Raw genomic sequence first — 22,161 nt, 5'->3', positions numbered from 1 at the left:
TGCAAGATCTATATATATTGAAACTTTTGATGACTAAACTCAAAAAACCATCATGACAAGAAATTGATAATATGTCATAGGGAGCCGACAAGTTAGGGGGAGATCATATATATTGAAATCAAAGTCATTCAACAACAAACCTGTAAACTAACAAAATTGATCCAACCCAATTAATAAGAAAACCCCATGATAGCAAGAGGCCGGTATGGATAACATATACAGGTGCAAATATATATATTCTCTTTTCTGTATAGGCACACGAGACATAATTGATCAAAACTTATAATTATATACATAATATATTAAGTATGAGAGCATAATATATAAGCCAATATTTCGTAAAAGAAACTCATGATTTTGTTCTCTCAATATAGGAACATTCACGATGAATTGAATTGAATCAATGGATTCAAACCTGCATGTCAATTCATAGAGTGAAACAAAACAATATGGAAACATGGAATATGTGTTAGCTTAAACGATTATTAGGTCCCCACTGTGCACAAGATTATGATATACTTCAACCTGCAGTAAAAAATACTTCTCATATATATATATATAAGTGGAATGAAATAGAAAAGCGTGCTTCTTATTGGAGCCTTTAACTCATGTACCTCGGGTAATTCAAAGAAGCAAGCTAGTAAACTTGTAAACTCATATGATATATAAGTATTCATCAACTTATTTGGAAAAACTATCAACAATATGTACGCATATATATAATATATATATATATAAATTGAATAGCATATAACGAGATATAGGAAAACTAGCAGATATAGAATAAGCAGTTGATACCCAACTGAATCAGATCATTCAACGTGAGAATTAAGCATCCATATTGAAAACACCTATCTCGAAGCACTCGTGTATAGATAAGACACATATCATGGAGGCACAAGAAGAGTATAACACATAAAATATATAAATAGAACAATTCTAAGATCAAGAGTATTGGTCAAAAGCAACAAGGTTGCACCATATGACTCTTGGATCTAGAAGAGTTTATAAGAGAGACTATCGTGCTGATAACGTGTTATAAAATAAAGAGAAATGTAAAGAGAACATAAGAGAGAATTGAGGAGGAATCAGAGTGTATTTCTCATTCACATAAGGCCTCTATTTATAGGCTCTTGGATGACCTGAGATAGACCCTTAAGGTCTCCTATTTTACAATGAATTGGACTCCTCATAATTATCTATACAATTGCTCTAGATAATACATGAGATAAATATTGAACATGATAATGGACAGCCACATAATTAATGATATTTACAACATCAGCATGTTTGTAATTTTTTTTTGTCAGAAGCGTGTTTTGCTTCCCTATGAATATGAACTATGCCAGCCATGTTTTTGGTTCATTCTTTGTTCGTACATGAATTGAATTTTATTCCTTTTTAGGTTAGATGAAGAACAAATATGAATTTTAGTTTACTTAGTTGCTTTCACTTACTCGATATTGCCACTCATGACCGTATATTTTTGAATGCAATAGTCAAGCAGTTGACATTGTGCTTGCTTATTCTGGTCAGCTGCTTCTACTATATTAATTAGGCTTGTTAAATTTCATACACATGCATGCTTTATTCACTCCATTTTCTCAAGTGTCGGTCCTAATATGTGGTTTGGTTGGGATATCATTACTTCATCTATATATATATGGTCATTCTCTAGATTAAGCAGTTAACCATTTTTTTTCACAGATTTGAGGCACCGAGCGCTCAGTAGTACAATATTTCTTCTTCTTCAAGGGATCAGACTTAGTTGGTCAGCTTTTAAGTTAGGTTTTAATTAGCCAAAAATTTCAAAGTTAAAACCTAACATAAAGCATTTATAAGCCATTTTACTGCAAGAAGCGCTCACCCTTTTTTTATTATTATTTTTAAATAGAACCTATCGCTGAGAGCTCATCACTAATTGAGAATCCCAAAAAAAAAAAAAATAGGGGTCATCTGCTCTAGAGAGCCACTCAAGATTAGATCAAATTCCCATAGTTGCGGCTGGAGATGATGGAGCCCTTGTCTTTCTCTTGTTTAGGGTTCTCTTTCTAAAAGTTTTAATTCAAATTTTTTTTTTTCCTATGTCATTGCCAAATCATTTAGTAGCATATTGAAAAGCCAATGATCTTTTTTAAGCCCTAGGATGTAACCAAGGTGTTAAATTTCGAAGTTTTCGGCGAAATTTCGCCGAAAATTTCGATTTTTTGAGGTGTCGAAATTGAAACCCAATTTTGTTAAATTTTCGGCGGTGAGACAGATCTGGTTTTGGAAGGAAGGCTGGGTTTTTGGAAAAAAATGGAAACCTTAGCAAGGAGACTGGTGGGGGGAAGCTGGGCGACAGGCGGTGAGACTGAGATCTCCCCCGACTGAGATCTGGGTTTTTGGACGGCGGGGGGGCGACGGCAGGAGGGCAACAGCGGGGGGGCGACAGCGGGGGGGGGGGCGATCGCAGGGGGGCGACAGCAGGGGGCGACATCGGGGGGGCGACATCGGGGGGGGCGACATCGGGGGAGCGATGGCGGGGGGGCGACGGCAGAGGGGGAGAGAGAGAGAGAGAGAGAGAGAGAGGATGAAGAAAAAACAGTAGCTGCTGAACTGGAGACTCGGGGGAGAAGAAAGGAAAGGAAAGGAAGGAAAAAAAAAAATTAAAAAAGAGAAAAAAATTAAAATGTTTAGGATTGATTGGGGTTTGGGCCTTTGGACAATTGTAAAGAAAAAAAATGGTTTGAAGTTTTATTTGGCCGTTTTGGAGTTTCGTTTAGTTGTTTTTAAACCATAAACTAGTAAACTATAATATATTTCTATATAAAAATAATTTAAAATATCCTAAAAGGTCTAAACCCTAATATCATATACCATATCCTAAACAATATAGAATATAGATTATAAAATACATAGGGTTTAGTATACAGATTATAGAGTATAAATAATATACTAATTTTATTTAACAGTATTTGTCTTCAGCGTGTACTATATTCATCTTATATCACATAAAACTTACTATATAATTTGGTTTCTTCAATGTTTTTTATCAATTTAGTAGATAATATATTAAATAAACATATGGTAAAGTTTCATTCAAAATTTCCGTATTTTGATAGCAATTTCCGTCATTTCCGTCTAATTTTTGTCGAAATTTAAAAATTTTCGAAATTTCCGTCGAAATTTCCATCGAAATTTCCTCGAAACCCGAAATTTTATTCCTTGGATGTAACTAAATATAAGAGCTTAAAGATACTGTAAAATTATTTGTTAAAATATTTGATTCACGATCCTAAACCACATATATATATTTATGGTTTTTTACCTTCAATTATCAGCATAATTTGCTATAAATATTATCTTAATTTTGTACAGTAATCCATTTGCATTTTGAAATAAACTTTTACATTTATTAACTTATCTTCACGTCTTTATCTACATGGAACATTTGAGAAATTAAGTAGGGTTGAGTGTTATTCATTTTATATATAAAGTGAAATTAATTGCTTACCTTAATTGTTATTGTCTATACATATCTAGCTCACTAGGCCGGGCTGTTGAAGCAGGGCAAGATGTTGCGCAATAATTTTTTCCTTTTAAGGGTTTCTTATGAAGTCATCAAGAGACAATATCATCTTACCACTCTATTTGCACATGTCTGTAAAAGTAAAGTTCTCTACATGAGGTGCTGCAATGACAAAATACCAACATTGCACTCATCGATCTTCTGAGCCTTCAACTTCCGGATACCATATTGTATATGTTGTGTCTCTGTTGGTTGCTGTCTAGTATTATCAAAAGTACGTATAAATTGTCAAATTATCTTGCTGGTTTTTATACAAGTAATATACTTTAAATGTCACAATTGTTGATACAGGTGTGCAAAGTGCAAGCTTCTGGGAGAGAGTCCAGAGTCTAGAGGTCAAAGTATTGGCGGAATAAGACCCGGATATATATACTTTCAATATTTATTTCTCAGTATGGAGTTAGGAAGAGTCAAGTATACCCGTGGTGGTGATGCAGTCTAACAGTGGTCTGAAATAACTCATTGGAGTGTCAACTTTCAATCTACATCTAGAGGGTTTGAGTTATTGAGTCAAAAAAACCATTTTTAATTTTTTTTGTTAAAGGGTTGTAAAAGCCCTTAATACTCTCTAATGTTGCACATCGGAACCTTTGTTTGAAGTTACTTGAGTTTCCTTGTATAGTTCTGCAGGTCTTCTCTATATATACTGGTGCAAGTTGTAAACATTGACATGGAAAAATATGGTGGATAATTTCATGTCCATTTTTTGTTCATGGTATCAGAATGTTGTTCTGGGCTCTCTCTTAATTTAAAGTTGTTCTTCCTCTCTCTTAGTTTCTTCATCAAAGTGTGTTATGTTCTCGTCAAAGGCAACCAAGGGCATAGATCCTTGGGACCCTTCACTCAGAATCTCAGACCTGGTTTTTATCGGTTTCAAATCTGCTGAATTGGGACAACTATGGGACTTAGGAAGGTAATATGAAGTGCAAATATTAAATTTTATTAAGTTACGTGGTGTGTGTTATAGATTGAAACCTACAAAGGTCATAAGCAATACAATCCATTAACCTATTTGAACACTCTACCAAACACAAAATACTACTATAGCCTTAAGACAATTAATGCCTCACACAAGTGCTTATGGCCGGTTGAATGATGCTTGTCCTATAGGATATAAAAATTTTCTTCAATAAGTAATTAATATACAAAGAAAAAAATCTTATAAACTAAAAATAGTACAATTGTTAGTGTCGATTAGTAACATGCTTGTTATTTGTGGCTGAGTGTCTTTGGACACACGATTTAAATGTGTAGAAAATAATGAAAATATAATGATAAAAAAAGGTGATTAAAAAAAAGTTGGTTGATTCATCATTAGAAAGTATGTAATGAGTGTTTTTTCTTTTTATGAGAAAATCTAATTAGTGTTTAAATCATTAAATATTTCAAGTATAAAGACAAAAGTAAAAAAAAAAAATTGTCCAACAATTTAAAGGCTAGGCAGCCTAGGCGTGCAGATTACAGGTTTGGGTGTCCATAAAATCCATCAAGGATATAATGGCACACAAACTTGTCACTTGCAAATGTGTAAAAGCAAAAAATACTTACAAAAAGTTATAAAAGCTTGCAAAAGGATAACTATAGAAATTGTGCTTTATTCAATTTTTCAAGTTCGAATCTCCCCCTCCCAGCTAAAATAAAAAAATAAAAATTCAATTTCCGATTTTCGTTCATCCAAAAGTGAAAATTTAATATTAAAACATGAAATTTTCTGTTAGAAACTTCTTTGAATAGTAAAAATAAATTATAGAAATTAAAATACGTTTTCTTATTTTAATTGAAAAAAAATTCAATACTCCAGGGTATTGGGCTTAAGTTGGAAGCCCATTTGAGGTGGTAAAACGTTACCGTGTTGTACCGTCAAACAGAAAGCTATGGTATAAACTAGCTTTCCCCTTAACCCTTAGGTTTTTCCGCTCTCCATTTCTCTCTGCAAGTAGCCGTAGAACTACAATTCCGGGTAATACTCTCAATCATTTCAGTTCCTTTTACTGTTACATCTTTATGTCTGTACGTAATTATCTTCTTCATTTTTGTTTTGCCTTTCGTTGTTCTTCAATTGGGTTTGATTGAATCAGTCGGGTTGTGGCTTCTGAAACAGTAGTAATGTTGTTGTCTTTCTTCTTTATGCTTCCATAGATTCATAGAATAGCCATGAAAAGAAAAAGAAAGTCAAAAACTAAGGCCATCGAAGTAAGCAACGAAGATGAACCCCCCATTGAAGTTCAACACATGGGTCCTTCTATAACTGAGTATCTTCCCAAGTCTGTCTTTCACAATGTTCTAATAAAGCTCCCTCCAAGGAGCATTCTCATCTGCAAAAGTGTATGCAAGACTTGGCGTGATCTGATTTCGGACCCAGAATTCGCTAAGCTGCATTTTGCACAATCAGAGCCATGTACTTTGGTCCGACCCTGGGGTCCAACTCGCGTGTCAAGAATTTTTTACATGGTTGAGCCTGAAGATAGCTCTAGTTCTGGTTTGAAGGAAGGTGGCACATCAATGGTTAACCAGTGTCATCCTCCCATGAATATCTCCAAATGGAAAATCCCATTGGACAATGCTCAGGAGGCAATCGACTACTATAATTATATCCAAGCGTTTCCTAAAAGGAAGTGGAGCGCTAAAAGGAAACCAGATCCACACGATCACAGTTTCAAATTGGTGAATTCGTGTAACGGCTTCCTTTGCTTGTCCGAAACATTCTTCAATGAACCTCGTGTAGTGTGCAATCCTGTAACTGGGGAGTTTATAAACCTTCCCCAAGCTTCGAAGAATGAAGGTCCAAGGGGATCTATTGGTTGCGGATTTGGTTTTAGTCCAAAGACAAACCAATACAAGGTGATAAGAACCTTTCAGAAAGGAACACCTCAACTCATTAACCTGGTTGAGATTCACACACTTGGGACAGGTTCATGGACATGTCTCGGAAATGCTCCACCCACAGCAGAACGTATGTCACCATTCCCAACCTATGTGAAGGGCGCAATTTACTGGATTTACTATGGCAGCATTTCAGATTACATAGTTTCTTTTGACTTTGACAATGAGCGATTTCAGTCAGTTCCACCACCTCCTTTTCAACTGGACGGATCTCACAAATTGAGGCTGGGAGTTTTGGGAGGCTGTCTTTGTGTGTGCGATGCTCAAGATAATCATATCGATGTGTGGGTAATGGAAGATTGTGGTGCACAAAAATCCTGGACAAAAAAGGTTTCTATTAATATTGATGATAGTTGGCCAGGTGGCCACTATAAACCAATGAAATACTTAAAAAGTGGGGGTTTGTTGATGTATCATAGTGATACTACTACTGTAATTGACTATCACTCAAGAAACTACAAATTCATTCATCTTAAGCTTGTTGGGTTGAAGTCAGAATTCGAAGCAATTAGTCATGTTCCAAGCTTCATTTCGCTCAAGGACATTTTGATGGGGGATGATGTAGAAGTACTCAATATAAATTCAAGGTATGGATGAGATGATTTTAGTATATTTTTACCTTCTACCACTTAATGTGAACTTTTTGTGCTGGTCGTATTTTCTTAGGATATCAAACTACAGAAGTCTTCATAGCATGCTTTAGGGGTTTTTTGTTTCCTTTTTTTTGTTCACAGTGGCCAAGTTACCTCCTATGAAGATTTTTTCTATAAATATTCCTCAACTCTCAAAAAAAGAAATATGGATGAACATGTATGCATGGCTGTCTTCCAAAGTTCCATAAATATCTCAGCATGTTTATAATTTGCTTCCCTATCAATTTGAACAATGTTGTCCATGTTTTTTATTCCTTCTTTTATCGTACAAGAATTGAATTTCATTCTTTTTGGTTAGATAAAGAAAAAGTAAGAGTTTTAGTTTCTTTAGTTGCTTTCACTTATATAGGATATGTGAGTTTGTTTGTTCAATGACAATAGTGAAGCAGTTGACGTAGTGCTTGCTTGTTCCGGTCAGCTGCGTATACTTTATTAGGCTTATGCAAATTTGAGACACATGCACATGCATGCCTAGATGCATGAATTCATTTATTGAATTCTGTCTTAGTCACTGCATTTGCTCAAGCTTCGGTCCAATTTGCCCCTTCGGTTGGGATTTCATTACTTCATATACATAATTTGCTGTCCTTTACATTCAATTATCAACATAATTTGTTATAAATCTTTTCTCATGGACAATAATAAATTTTTCATTTTGCAATATCCTTCTACATTGAATCATTGATAACATATCTTCGGGTCTTTATATGCATATAACGTTTGAGGAAGTAGGGTTCAGTGTTTTTCATTTTCATATATATGGTGATTTAGATTGCTTACCTTAATTGCTATTGTCTTTAGATATGTCATTGCGGCTGTAGTAGCAGGGCAAGATTATGCACATTTTTTTATGGCTTTACTTATGAAGCTATTAAGATACAATATCATCTTACCACCCTATTTACATGTGCCCATAAAAGTAAGGTTCTCTACGTGAGGTGCTGCAATAACAATACTAGTGCTGTACTCGTCTTCTGAGCCTTCAACTTTTGGATACCATTTTGTATATTTTCATGCATCTCTAATGGTTGCTTCTATAAGGCTTATGTAAATTTGAGGCACTTGCACATGCACACCCAGATACATGATTTCATTTATGTATGCCTTATTTGCTCCATTTTCTTAAGCGTCAGTTCTAAATTTGTCCCTTGATTGAGATTTCATTACTTCATCTATATATATATATATATATATATATATATATATATATATTACGGTCCTCTATTTCCAGCTATCAACTTAATTTGGTATAAATCTTTATCGTTTGGGCAACAATACATTTTTCATTTTGAAATAGCCTTCTACATTGATTAACTTATCTTCGGGTCTTTATATACAAGTAACGTTTGAGGAAGTAGGGTTCTGTGTTATTCATTTTCATATATATGGTGATTTAGATTTCTTACCTTAATTATTAATGTCTTTACACATCTCATTGGGGCTGTAGAAGCAGGGCAAGATGTTGCACATTTGTTTTGTATGGATTACTTATAAAGCCATTAAGAGACGATTTCATCTTACCAATCTGTTTGCATGTGCCCGTCTCATAAGTGACAATATCATCTTACCACTCTATTTACCTGTGCCCATAAAAGTAGAATTCTCTTCGTGAGGTAGTGCAATGACAAAATACGAACATTACAGTAGTAAACTATCATATTGTATATTTTCTTGTCTATGATGGTTGCCATCTAACATTACCATAAAACTATCATCTGGTCTTTATACATAGTAGTAAATGCCACAACTGTTGATACAGGTGTGCAGAGTGCAAGCTGCCAGGAGAAGCTAGAGGTATTGCTTTGGAGGAAGAAGATGCAGATACGCTATCAAAAGTTATTCCTCGCTGGGGAGATAGAAAGAGGCAAGAAAGGTGGTTGTGGTGTGCACCAGAGTAGTACTAAAATAACTCCTCAATGGAGTGTGAACTTTCAGTCTACATCTAGAGGGTTGGGTTGTTGAGTCAAAATACCATTTGGTTAAAGGGTTGTAAATGCCCTTAATATTATATAGTTGGACACCGGAACTTTATTGTAAGTTACTTGAGTCTTAATAGTCTTGGATCAGAAAATTACTTGTTATGTCTTTGAAAATACAGTGCTAAAGACTTTGCTTATTAGGATGTTATACATCATCTATAGCTTTTGTTGATTTGGTTATGAGAGATATTATTTTTATTCATTACCATAACTGCTGGAATTTTGTTTATTTATTTGTTCCTCTTCATTTTAGGGATTTGATATTAGGTCTGTTCTAATTGCTGTTCATTAGGAACTGTCAAACTCTATCAAGGGAATAGCTCATTATGTTTAAGATGAGGTATAGCTCAACGGAAGAGCTTTATATATATATATATATATATATATATTGGTTTCTTCATCAAGGTGTTCTCTTGAGCATCTCTTTGAAATCCTTCTTCCTCTCCTTGTTTCTTCATAAAGGTGTTCTCTGCTCATCAAAGGCAACTGAGGGCATAGATCCCTGGGACCCTTATTACTTCAGCACTCTAAATCTCAGATCATTCAGGGATTATATTGATTTTTGGTAGTTGTGCATTAATATTTCACATGCAACATGTAAAAAGAAAAAAACTATGCAAGTGATTATTCTTTTGAGATACTTGTGGAATGCAACTTATGAACAACGCATTTGTCAAACAGTTTCAAGCAAGTTACAAGCAAGCATTGGAAGTTTTGTGTCGAGGGTTCGAATGCCTGACAATGAAACTTAAAAGTGGACTGGTTTATCATAATTTTTTAACGTTTCTCCTATTTATCATTGTATTTACTAATTTGGACATACAAAAAAATATATCTAATCTTTTCTTTTTATAAAAAACGGACCCTAACTTTAGAAATTGTGATTTAACTTTCAATTTTCTCATTTTTATTCATCAACTAGGAAGGTAAAAATTCAATATTAAACTATTCAATTTTTTGATAAAAACTTCTTTGAGTATTAAAATAAATTTCTAAAAAACTAACCAACCACTGGTCTAGATTCGTTTCTTTACCATTTTCTGGAAATGTCATAACCATTTTTGGAAATGTCATAAGTTTGAATTTCTTTCCTTTTATTTTTTTTTATTTTTTTATTAAATTAACAAATTACATTTGAATTAATAAAACATTTCAATATTACATAATAATCAATGTGAATTTTATTTTCTCATAAAGGTCAATGAGTTTTGAAATTTTATGCCACTTTAGTTACTAAGCTCAATCCACTTATTGATGTCATGTATTTTTTGTGCGTTAAAAAATACCAATTTGTCCATTCTAAATTGTTCATTACTTATGGGTATAAAATTATGACATTACCTTTGATTTGATTTAGGGTATATAAATAGAGTTTAGGGTTTATAATTAGGGTTTTGTTATGTAGCAATCAAATATAAACCTGTTTTCGGTCTGGGAACCAAACTTTAAGCAATTTTGCTGCGTAGCAGTCAAATTAAAAAATACAAAACTTAATACAAATTTGAATATGCATGGTAATATATGTTTATTAATCTATTGTGATTTATCTTTTTAATTTTGGTTAATAGTAACTAAAATAAAATTATAAAAAAGTGCATTGATGAATATGTAATTTTGAAAAATTTTATTGAGTTATTTGTAATTGGTCTTTATTAAAAATAATAAGAAAAAAAAAAGTTTTAAAAATTCCTTGATAATATATGATATAATGATATATCCACATTGTCGGACACTTGTCCTTATTAGAAGCCCACTGAGCTTGTAAAACATCCCCGTTTTGTCCACCGTCAAGCAGAATGCTCTGGTAAAATCACAAATCAGCTTTCTCCTCGGGTGTTAGTTACTGCGTTAGGTTTCTCTGCTGTCCCTCTCTCTCTCTCTGCAAGTACCCGTAGGGCTTCAATCTTTGCTTCCAGGTAATACTCTCGATCATTTCAGCTCCATTTCTACTATTTCACACTGCATTTTTGTTTTGCTTTTCGTTTTTCTTCAATGGTATGCTTCTTTCAATTCGGTTTTAAGTGGGTCAGTCAGTTTGGGGCTTCTGAAACAGTGATGTTAATGTTTTTTTTTTTTTTCTTTTTTTTCTTTTCTGCTTCCATAGATTTATAAAAATAACCATGAAAAGGAAAAGAAAGTCGAAAACTTTAGCCACCCAAATAACCAAGGAAGATGAAAACATTCAACAAATGGGTCCTTCTATAAGAGATCTTCCAAAGTCTGTAGTTCAAGATGTCCTACTAAAGCTCCCACCAAAGAGCATTGTCATGTGCTAATATGTGTGCAAGACTTGGCGTGACCTGATTATGGACCCTCGATTTGCTAAGCTGCACTTTGCACAAGCAGAGGCATGTGTTTTGGTCCAGCCCTGGGTTACAAAGCGTGTGTCAAGAACCCTTTACATGGTTGACCCTGAAGCTGGCTCTGGTTTTGATCTCAAGGACAGTGGCGCATCAGAGGTTGACGAGTTTCATCTCCCCATGAGTATTTCCAAATGGAAAATCCTATTGCTCAATGATGAGGAGGAGGCAGTCAATTGCCACTATGATGGCATTGGCACTAAAGGGAAATCTTGCATCAAGATACATCCACAAAATCACAGTTACAAGATGGTGAATTCGTGTAATGGCTTGCTTTGCTTGTCTGGGGCATACTTCAAGGACCCTCTTGTAGTGTGCAATCCAGTAACCGGTGAGTTTGTAAAACTTCCCAAAGCTTCGAAGAACGAGGGTGATCTGTTTTCTATTCGTTGTGGATTTGGGTTCAGTCCAAAGAATAATCAGTTTAAGGTGCTAAGAATCTTTATGCAAACAAGACCTCAACCCATTAGGCTGTTTGAGATTCACACACTTGGGACTAGTTCATGGACAAGTCTTGTTAGAGCTCCGTCTTCAGCAGACTGGATGCGAGAAGACCCCACCTATCTGAAAGGAGCACTTTATTGGATTTTACCTTCATACAAAATTTATATTATATAGTTTCTTTTGACTTTGACAATGAGTAGTTCCAGTCAGTTCCACCACCACCTTTTCCATTGGAGAATTTTGGCCATGTGAGCTTGGGAGTTTTGGGAGGTTGTCTTTGTGTGTGCAATGCTCATGATAATCTTATCGATGTGTGGGTAAGGGAAGATTGTGGTGCACAAAAATCTTGGACGAAAAGGGTTTCTATTAATTTTGAAGATACTTGCCCACATGGTCTCTATAAACCAATTAAATACTTGCATAACGGGGGTTTGTTGATGTTTCATCCTGATACTACTACCTTAATTGACTACCACTCAAGAAACTACAGATTAATTTATCTATATCTTCGTGGGCTTGATTCAGTTTTTGATGCAATTAGTCATGCTCCAAGCTTCATTTCGCTCAAGGACATTTTGATGGGGGATGATGTGGAAGTAATGTATATAAATTCAAGGTAAGGAAGTGATGATTTTAATACAATTTTGCCTTCTAGCACTTAACGTGAATTGGTTGTGCTGGTCTTGTTTTCTCAGGTTATCAAACTACAAGAGACTTCATAGTATGCTTTAGGGAAGTTGGTTTGTATTTTTTTTTTTTTTCTTTTGTTCTGCATGGCCAAGTTACCTCTTATGAAGAGTTTTTCCAAAAATATTCCACAACCTCAAATACATATATATGGATGAACATGTATGCTTGGCTGTCATCTAAAGATGCATAAATATCTCAGCATGTTTATAATTTGCTTACCCATCAATTTGAACAAGGTCATCCCATGTTTTTGATTCAGTCTTTGGTTGTACATGAATAGAATTTTATTCTTTTTTGGTTCAATGAAGAACAAATATGAATTTCAGTTTCTTTAGTTTCTTTAGTTGTACATGAATTTCATGTTTATTCTTTAGTTGCTTTCTCGTGTCTCTGATGGTTTCCGTCTAAGGTTATCAAAAGAAGCTATCATACTGGTCTTTATACACAGTAGTAAACTGCTCTGTATTCAAGTTTGATACCTTAAATGTCACAACTGTTGATACAGGTATGCGGAGTGCAAGCTGCCAGGAGAAAGTAGAGGTCTTGCTTTGGAGGAAAAAGATGCTGATATGCTATTAAAAGTTATTCCTCGGTGGGGTGTTAGAAATTAGAAAGAGGCGAGAATGCAGGTTGTGGTAATGCATTCAAACAGGGGACTAAAATTACTCTTCAATGGAGTGTCAACTTTCAATCTACATCTAGAGGGTTGGGCTGTAGAGTCAAAATACCATTTGTTAAAGGGTTGTAAATGCCCTTAATATTATATAGTTGTCTATGAAAGTACAGTGCTAATGCTTATTAGGATGCTATATATCATCTATAGCTTTGTTAATTTGGAAAATGAAAGATATTATTTAACTGCTGATATTTTTTTTTTATTAATTACCATAACTGCTGGAATTTTGCTTTCTTATTTGTTACTCTTCATTTTAGGGATTTGATATTAGGTGTGTATTCTAATTGCTGTCCTTTTGTAACTATCAAACTCAATCAAAGGAGCTACTTGTATATATGTTTCTTGCATAGTCTTTCTAGTCTTCTTCATTTTTGTATATGGTATCAGAAATATGTTGCTTCTGGGAGCTCTTTGAAATTCTTCCTCTCCTTGTTTCTTCATCAAGGTGTTCTCTCATCAAAGGCAGCTGAGGGCATAGATCCTTTGAACCCTTATTATCTTCATCACTCTAAATCTCAGATCATCCAGGGATTATATTGGTTTCTGGGTTTTGGAGTCTATGAGTCTGTGCAAACAAAATATTTGTTCTGTTGATGGGTCATTTGATAGTCTGGCCCCGACTGGCTGTGGTCAACGACGGACCTCTCTGACCTGGTTTTTTTCTAAATGAAGGGCTAAGCCTGAGCCTTACTTTTGATTCCGGGCTTGGCCTGCAACCTTTCCCTTCCCCTACATTCCCCCCCTACATGTGTTTGCTACATGTTACTATGAAAGTAACCATTTTTTTTAATGAAATGCTAGCGAAGTATGATTGAGTTGAGAAGTCTAAATTGTTAAATAAATGTGTAAATGTCAATTTAGTTGGGATGTATTTATATTGTAGTGATGCATAACTTGTCAATTCTAATTATTTACCATCTTGATTCCGTAAATAAATTTCAAAACTTCAATATAATTTTTTTTTTTTTACTTTCTAGTTTAAGAATTTATTTATTTATTAGGAAGATTTTTTATTTATTAAAAAATTTAGTGTGGTGGTTTGATTCATTACCCACAATCCAAACCATATATATAGTTGGCGCCTTGGCGGGTAAAGTCGCTAGCATATGAATGATTAGTCAATGAAACAGCTCGCTGAGTCAACCCACAATCCTGTTTTGATATATGGGAATTGTCAAGCTGTTAACGATCTCGTGCGCATAATGTCTTTCAATAAGAAAAGATCTATAGTGATATAGTAAGAAACCAAAAAAAAAAAAAAAAAGTATGAATAGTAGCTCTCATTGAAATCAACAACCAAGTTCCTCGAAAATTTGGTTGGATTGATCCGTCTTTCATCTCTCTCGGTCGGTTTCAGATAAAAATATGATAGGTCGTTTGTGGTTCTTGTAGTTTGCATATGGCTTAATTTTATTTTTTGGTATTTGTAGTTCACTTTGATTTATATAGTTTCAATTGTTTTGATTTTGGTCATAAATTTTATAAAAATTGTTGCAATTTAAGGATACTTTAACATTTTCGTTCATTAATTTATTAAATCTGTCATTAAATTGCTAATAAATTTGATGATTTAATGAACAAAAATGTTAACACGTCATTGAATTACAATAATTATAGAGTACGTGACCAAATCAACACAAATTTTTACGTCATGTAGCCTTTATGTAGGGAGGGGTGACCACCGTGAGCCCACATTATGGGGCTTACAAAATTTATATATGTTATATGTATGTATATATAATTTTTATAGAAAGTAATCAATTCATTCTATTTGCATTCATTTAAATTAAGTTTCATAAATCACTCGTTATGTTTATAATTTGCTTCGCATTTAATCTGAATTATCATTCAGGTTTTTTAATCAGTCTTTTGATCTAGATGAATTGAGTTATATTATCTTCGACTAGATAAAGAACAAATTAATATGACATTTTGTTTTTTTAATTAGTTGCGTTCACTTACTAGATATTGTACATCAATTATACATGATATGTTATCTCTGTCTTGCTAATGATATAAAGTAGTGAAGCTATTCACGGTGCTTGCTTACTCTGATCAAGAAAAAATGCACATGTTGCGCACAGACATATATTAAGTAACACAAGGAAGGGCCTAAAGAAGTAGAACAAAAATCTATATGGAATTGCCAGTAAACTACCTTCCTCAAAAAAATTATAAGTTTATACATAGCATTTTAGTATATTACTAAAAATCTGGTAACTGATCGATGACTACCAAATTGAGGATGAGTAGAGTACTCGTGCTAGTCTCTACTACACAGTGGCATATATAACATACTCTATTAAGTATTAACTAACTACAGAAGCAAGCAATTAATATTAAGTAGCAGTGTTTACATTAATCAAATCAATTACAACAAGTGGCCCCGGCCAGAAATCAACATCTCAAACTCTTTCATGGTTCTGAAATTATCATCAATCACCACATTCTTTTCCATCTCAGTGAGGGCAAGCCTTGCTGCTTCTCTGTCTCTTTGCCGCTGCTTCTTTATCAATTCATTGGCTCTAGCAATTTCAATAGCTCTGAACCCAGCAATCTTGGCCTCCGTCGACGTTGATTTACTTTGATCACCAAAACCAGTACTAGTACCAAGAAGAGTGTGTTGTGCCTTAACAATGGTACCCGCAAACCTCGACCTTAACAAAGCAACCCGAGCCGCCCTACCTGGTGACAACTCAGAAGCTTGATCACCGACAACAACAGCGGCGCCGCCATCATGTGCAGGAGGACGACCTACTACTGATGATATTTGGCGTACCGGCACCGACCTACACGCAGCTCCGTCAATATTTGCCCTCTTGACAATCTTTGGCTCCGAGTCGGATGGACTTGAACGAACACGCTTCAAGCCTTTAGGAGGAGGAGTCCGCGGAGCCGCAAATTGTGGTGGTTTGGGCAGAGTCGTGACGGCGGAGACGGCCACTTTCCTTGAAGAAGAAACCATCTTCCGTTTGTTAACGTTCTTGCAAGCCTTAAGAAATCCATGAACCTCACAAGATGTGGTGGTCGCCATTGATCGAGAAACAGATGATCGACTGAACAATCGCTAAGTGGACAAGTGTACTGGCCGCTTGCTCGCAGTGGATCGAAGTAGAAGAAATTAAGATTAACTTGTGAGATCGAAACAGAAACCCTAAGTGGAGCGTACTGGCACTCTGGCAGTGGAGTTGCTCATATGGGTTCCGTTTGGCTAGATTGAGTCTCACGCAACCGACAACCACATTGTAATTAAACTTTCTTGCTCTAACTTGACCTTAAAGTAATTAAATCAACTCACAATTTCTCTCTCTAAATATCCAGCTAGCTCTTTCGGAATTGGAAACTACTAGGAAATATTTTGAGATCCTGAGAATCAAATCCAACGAATTAATTAAAGATTTTCTGGTAGTTAATAAAGAGAACCAATTCAAAAATAAAATCATATTAAAAAATATATATATCATAATGACTTAATTGTATTAATTATATATATATACAAAAGCGCTCTAAAACTAACTTGTTTATAAAATAATAAGAAACTAACATCTCTCTAAACCATTAGATGGAAGTCTAATGGCTACAATTTATTCAGCCTACTATCCAACTTAAATTACTTGACCCAACTCAAAAACCCACCCATTCCAAAAAAATCACGTTCAAGAAAAAAAAAAAAAGAATTAAACTCACATTGCAGAACCTTAGCTCTCCCACGTTCAAAAGCATTGCGAACCCTAACTCTCCTTCTCTCTCCCCCCTTCATCGTCTTCTCTCGCTCTCCCTTTGGCCTCCTTGTTGCCAAACACCAGGTACGTTTTGATCATAGGCTTTTTTAATTGTTTTCAATTTTTTATGGCTCATCATTTACAATCTCTATATTATTCTATGATAATTTTAAAGGATTTTATGCTTGTTTAATTCAGTATCTCCAAATTTGGTTTGCCTATAACTTTTTTTTTTTTTCTGGGTATTTGTAGGGAATATTCTCAATCGAACTTCTTTAATTTGCTACAACTCTATCTCTGCATTCCTAAACCCCATTGAAGGTGGAAGGTCTAGAAGGACTTATTGGATATTTCTGGACAAAATTGTTTTTCTTTTGTTAGAATTGAGCTAATGTTGGTATTGTATATATAATTACTAATGTTTGTACAAGCAATTTGATTATCGATCTATAGATCGAGAGAGGTTCACCTTGTGCTTGTGTGCAGCTCTACTTTTGTGATATAATATCAGCCTTGATTTTTTTGTTATCAATCTTGGATAGTACTTGTATATAGATCATATTGGTTAACTAGCTTGGTCACCATGAAAACATAATCTTCTTCTTTTTTTGTTTTCTTGTGAAAGTGTCAAATATCAATTTCAAATGAAGTATATCATTCGTTTTGTAGGCGAAGGAAGGTTGCTTGTGTTTACCAAGTTGAGGCAATATATTTGTCCAATAGTACGTAAGATGCATGAGGTGCAAAAGTACATCAATTTAAAGCTGTGAATTTTAATTAAGCTTGCTTACAAGCTTCTTGTAGATGCTATTAGTTGCTAACTTGCTATGATAATAACACTTACAACTAAACAAATTTTAATGTCTCATGCTTCTCCACTAAACAACAGTGTGTCAAACATTCTTGTTTTGGCAACCAATTTGTCCAATAAAAATAAGTGGTCCTATTTTCTTGAACAAGTGAAATTCAGCTGGTGTACTTCTGAAAAAGTGGCCATTCATATATGCTATTTGATTATTGATCCAAGTAACAAACTAGTTCCCATAATCACTAGCTTAGCGAATAGTGCGTTGGGCGTAACTCACATATTCTGACACAACTTGGTGATAAAATTTTATATCAAAGGGAAAATAATCATTGATCACTTTAATTTCAAGACAATTGTAGCTTGATTAAATGTACAGAAAATAGAAAATAAAAGTCACTGTCATAATATAAAATATAGTTCTCCAAAAAAAAAAAATCTGACTCATCTAGTCATCTATAATTCTTCATCCGCATAAGATAACTAGCCCAACCTGATAAAACCTGTAGGCAAATGGAGAAATGACAAATAAAATGTGACTACAGTTTGATAACTTGACAAGTGCAAAGTAGTAGTAAATAATTTTTGGCTCACATACCTTATGAGAGAAAATAATCATGGAAGTGGTTCTTCAAAAGATGGAGAGTACACATTAAAATTTGGTTAATTCTTCAACATGCGTTTCTTTGTCGTTTAGGATGATAGACCTAAAAGAAAATAAAAATTCAACACAAGTATAATGTAATTAAATGGAAATAAATGATCAAAGAACAACTATAAAATGCATTCCGGTCCTTCAATTTTGGACAATTTCTTTTATCATGTGCCACTCCACGTTGTCCACATGCTTTACAAAGTCTAGGCTTACCGATTGCCTTCTCTTTTGTTGGCTTCATTCTTTTTCCTGATCCTTTTGCTTTAACTGGTAGTGGTTCATAAATGACCAGCTCACACTCTTTATTCGCTACTTGCCCCTCTTCAATATTCATAGTGCTATTGAGTTGCTTAATTTGATCCACAACTGATTCGAGTGTCTCTGTTAAATACTTAGTCCCTTCTTTTGAGAGCAAAGAAAGATCAACTGCCAGTAAAAAAAGTTGAGATAACTTCGTATTTTCCATCATCAATGACTTATGTCCATCTATCAACTCCATACCATGGTTATCCCATACCTTTCCAACTTTTGCATTTCTAGTCCATCTTTTCAAAACATATTGATCAGGCAAATAAAAGTCACCATGCACTTTTAAAAATGCTACAATGTGTCTACAAGGGATTCCTTCAAACTCAAAATATTTGCAACTACACTTTGCAAAATTAGAAATCTTATCGTACACAAGCTCTCGCACTTTAAAATCCTCTTTACGAACCCTTTCAACTACATATCTGACTTCATGTCATCATCATTTTTCAGTTTTGCAAAATAAGCATCACTTTCAAAAATCTCCTCTTGAAGCCTCATAAATATTGTTCTTGTATAGACACCACACATTTGCTCCTCCATAGGAATCCTTGACAACAACTTCGGAGTTTCATTAATGTCAATATGATCAGCTACCAACTCCTCATGTCGTTGGTACTCAAGCGCCATATTAAACCGTGTGATACAAAGCATTAATGAATTTTTTGAGTCAATATACCTTTTGAAGAATGAATGATTGCTTTCTAATCTTTGACTACTTGACATTCCAGCACTGAAGATGTGTTTGACAAATGCAGGGACCCATTTATGACGCAATTCATACATTGTGTGCAACCAAGAATTATCTCCCAAGTTACTTTTCTGCAAAGCATCACTCCAACTTGCCTCAAATTCCTTTGCAGTTTCTGAATTATACACACTAGCATTAAAATATCCAAGGTAATCTCGAGCAGCAATTGGGCCAATTTTATCACGAAATTTATTCATGATATGCCAAATACAATAGCGATGAAATGTCTGTGGAAATACGTGAGCTATGGCCTTTGTTATTGCTGGGTCTTGGTCTGTTATAATAACTTTGGGTGGACCGTTGGGGAAAACCTCAAGCCATTGGTTAAACAACCAAACAAAAGATTCAAATGTTTCTTCGTTTAAGAAAGCACTACCCAAGACAATTGTTTGACCATGGTGATTAACCCCAGTAAGTGGAGCAAAGATCATACTAAACTTATTGGTATGTATGTTGTATCAAACACAACTACATCACCAAAGAAATTGAGTGCTCTTCTTGCAATAGGGTCAACCCAAAAACATCGGGTCATCCTATTTTCTTCATCTTTGTCAAACTCAAAATAAAATGAACTATTTTTCTTTTGTTCCAATTCAAAATACTCTTTCAGCATCATCGCATCGTGCCCCTTCTTCACTTCTCTCATATCTCTTTTGTAATTTCTAATATCTTTCACTGTACACCCAATGTTTTGAATCCCACCAGCTTGTTTAGCCATTAGTCTAACTTGCTGACTAGTGGATACATTTGCTATCTCAAAGTCTTGTATTAGGGACTTTGCCACATGTGAAACCCTTCGTTGTGATCTTAACAAGTGTATTCTACTAGGAGTTGTAAGTTTATAGTTATGACCTTCAACAAAAGTTTTATGAACCACGTCTATTCTATGATCTAAATGAGAAAGTAAAACAAATACACAATGAAAAAAATAAGAATATTAAGGGTGAGAGAAAAATAATAATATGATGAGCCATAAAAAAATCGAAAACAATTAAAAAAAGCCTATGATCAAAACGTACCTAGTGTTTGGCAACAAGGAGGCAATAACCAAAAATCATGTAACTCAAAATAATAAGAATGATTATTGAAGAGTGACTTTAAAAATAGACAATTTGGATCATCAAACTATATTGTAGAGTAGATCGATCTAACATGTTGTGCTCAAGCTAGTTAAATTATCAATTTAAATTCCTCATTGCATCACCATGATATGTGTTAAATTTTCATATATATCTAGCTTATTGCAAATGCTTCTTCCAATTAATATTATTCTAATTCAAAATCCAAATGTCCCTAGCTATTTAAAATTAAGAATTGAATTAATAACATAATTTCATGGCTAATGACCATTTGGTCCACTAGATGACATGCATGTACACGGTCTTCATTTGTTGGAAAAAGTACTAATTAGTTCAAATCGAATGATATATATAAAGTAGTGAAGCTGTTCATGGTGCTTGCTTACTCTGGTAAAAAAAAAAATGCACATGTTGCGCACACACATATATACAAATATCCATTTATATATATATGGTTTATCCACTCCAATTTATCAAGTGTTGGTCATATATAATTTGTCCCTTTGGTTAGGCTTTCATTACTTCATTTGCATATATATGTATTATCCTATGGCTCTTTACTGTCAACTTTCAACACAATTTTGTATAAATCTTTTCTTTTGGACGATAACACAAATCTCATTTGAAATAGCCTTAAGTAGAACTGTAGAAGCCACCTTTACATAATTTAGTTAATAAGACCTTTTCTGAGGGACCCCGTACAACGAGCAATTGAGAACTTTCATTATTGGAATATTACAATTTTTTATTATTTATTTAAAATAAACTACCTCCTTCTGTTGAGATATACCTCAATTTATTTATGTTGAGGTATGACCTTGTTGGAGCCCACACGAGTCGTTTTGTGTCGATCCGAACCGTTCGCAAGGATAATCTTCATTGATAGATCATCCTTGCAAAAAATTAACCCAATCGGAAATCATTTGCCTATCTAACTTTGATAAAACAAATAGACGGTTTCATCGAAAATATTTGGTTCGTCCATTTATTTGATCAAAGTTAGATAGGCAAATGATTTTCGATTTGGCTAATTTTTTGCAAGAATGATCTATTTATGGAGATGTAAAAAATGAACGGTTCGGATTGACACAAAAAGACTCGTGTACGCCCCAACAGGGTATACCTCAACATAAATAAGTTGAGGTATACCTCAACAGAATTAGCCTGTATATATATATATATATATATATAACTGAAAGACCTATCCGTCTTGCGTGTGCAGTGTGAGGCTAGTATTATTCAAAGAAAAAAATAATACATCAAAGCTATTTGGAAGTAGCCATTAGCTGGTAACATTTTTTTTGTTTCAGCCCTGGCTGGTGAGACAGGCTCCAATTTTTCATGATCTGCAGCAACAACAGATGCAACGGAGCCATGATGATCAGCACCTGTTAATGGACTTTTACATTGTTTATTTAGTGGCTCAAGTACCAAATTACTCACCTTGGGGGTATTTTAACTAAGTACACGAACAATAAAATCTTTCAAATGCTTCCATAAACTATATCTAAGTTAAAAAATTGGCTTATGTTAGATGCACCGTGGTTAATTGCTAGTGTGGCCAATCACAATGTAGTATGTTTAATG

The 22,161-nt window shown here is 34.4% G+C and overlaps 2 protein-coding genes and 1 pseudogene across 3 annotated transcripts; 2 read left to right on the top strand and 1 right to left on the bottom strand.

The window, feature by feature from the left end:
• The first annotated feature begins 5,429 nt into the window (after positions 1-5,429).
• LOC147286820 (F-box protein At3g07870-like) lies at positions 5,430-9,288 on the top strand. Its single transcript, XM_086241959.1, has 3 exons — positions 5,430-5,531; positions 5,711-7,041; positions 8,867-9,288. The coding sequence occupies exons 2-3, from the start codon at positions 5,726-5,728 to the stop codon at positions 9,003-9,005; spliced, it is 1,455 nt and encodes a 484-aa protein (XP_086098085.1). The 5' UTR covers positions 5,430-5,531; positions 5,711-5,725; the 3' UTR covers positions 9,006-9,288.
• A 1,589-nt stretch (positions 9,289-10,877) lies between these two features.
• On the top strand, positions 10,878-13,442 carry LOC147286819 (F-box protein At3g07870-like; annotated as a pseudogene). The gene is made up of 3 exons (XR_015121983.1): positions 10,878-11,002; positions 11,191-12,506; positions 13,086-13,442. The product of XR_015121983.1 is annotated as an F-box protein At3g07870-like (transcript).
• A 5,719-nt stretch (positions 13,443-19,161) lies between these two features.
• LOC147286818 (protein FAR1-RELATED SEQUENCE 9-like) lies at positions 19,162-19,692 on the bottom strand. Its single transcript, XM_086240836.1, has one exon. The coding sequence runs from the start codon at positions 19,690-19,692 to the stop codon at positions 19,162-19,164; it is 531 nt and encodes a 176-aa protein (XP_086096962.1).
• Positions 19,693-22,161: the final 2,469 nt, after the last annotated feature.

Source organism: Dryas octopetala, chromosome 4, assembly GCF_963921425.1.
Source record: "Dryas octopetala chromosome 4, drDryOcto1.1, whole genome shotgun sequence".
Taxonomy (NCBI): domain Eukaryota; kingdom Viridiplantae; phylum Streptophyta; class Magnoliopsida; order Rosales; family Rosaceae; genus Dryas; species Dryas octopetala.
This window is presented reverse-complemented; position numbering and strand designations above follow the sequence as displayed.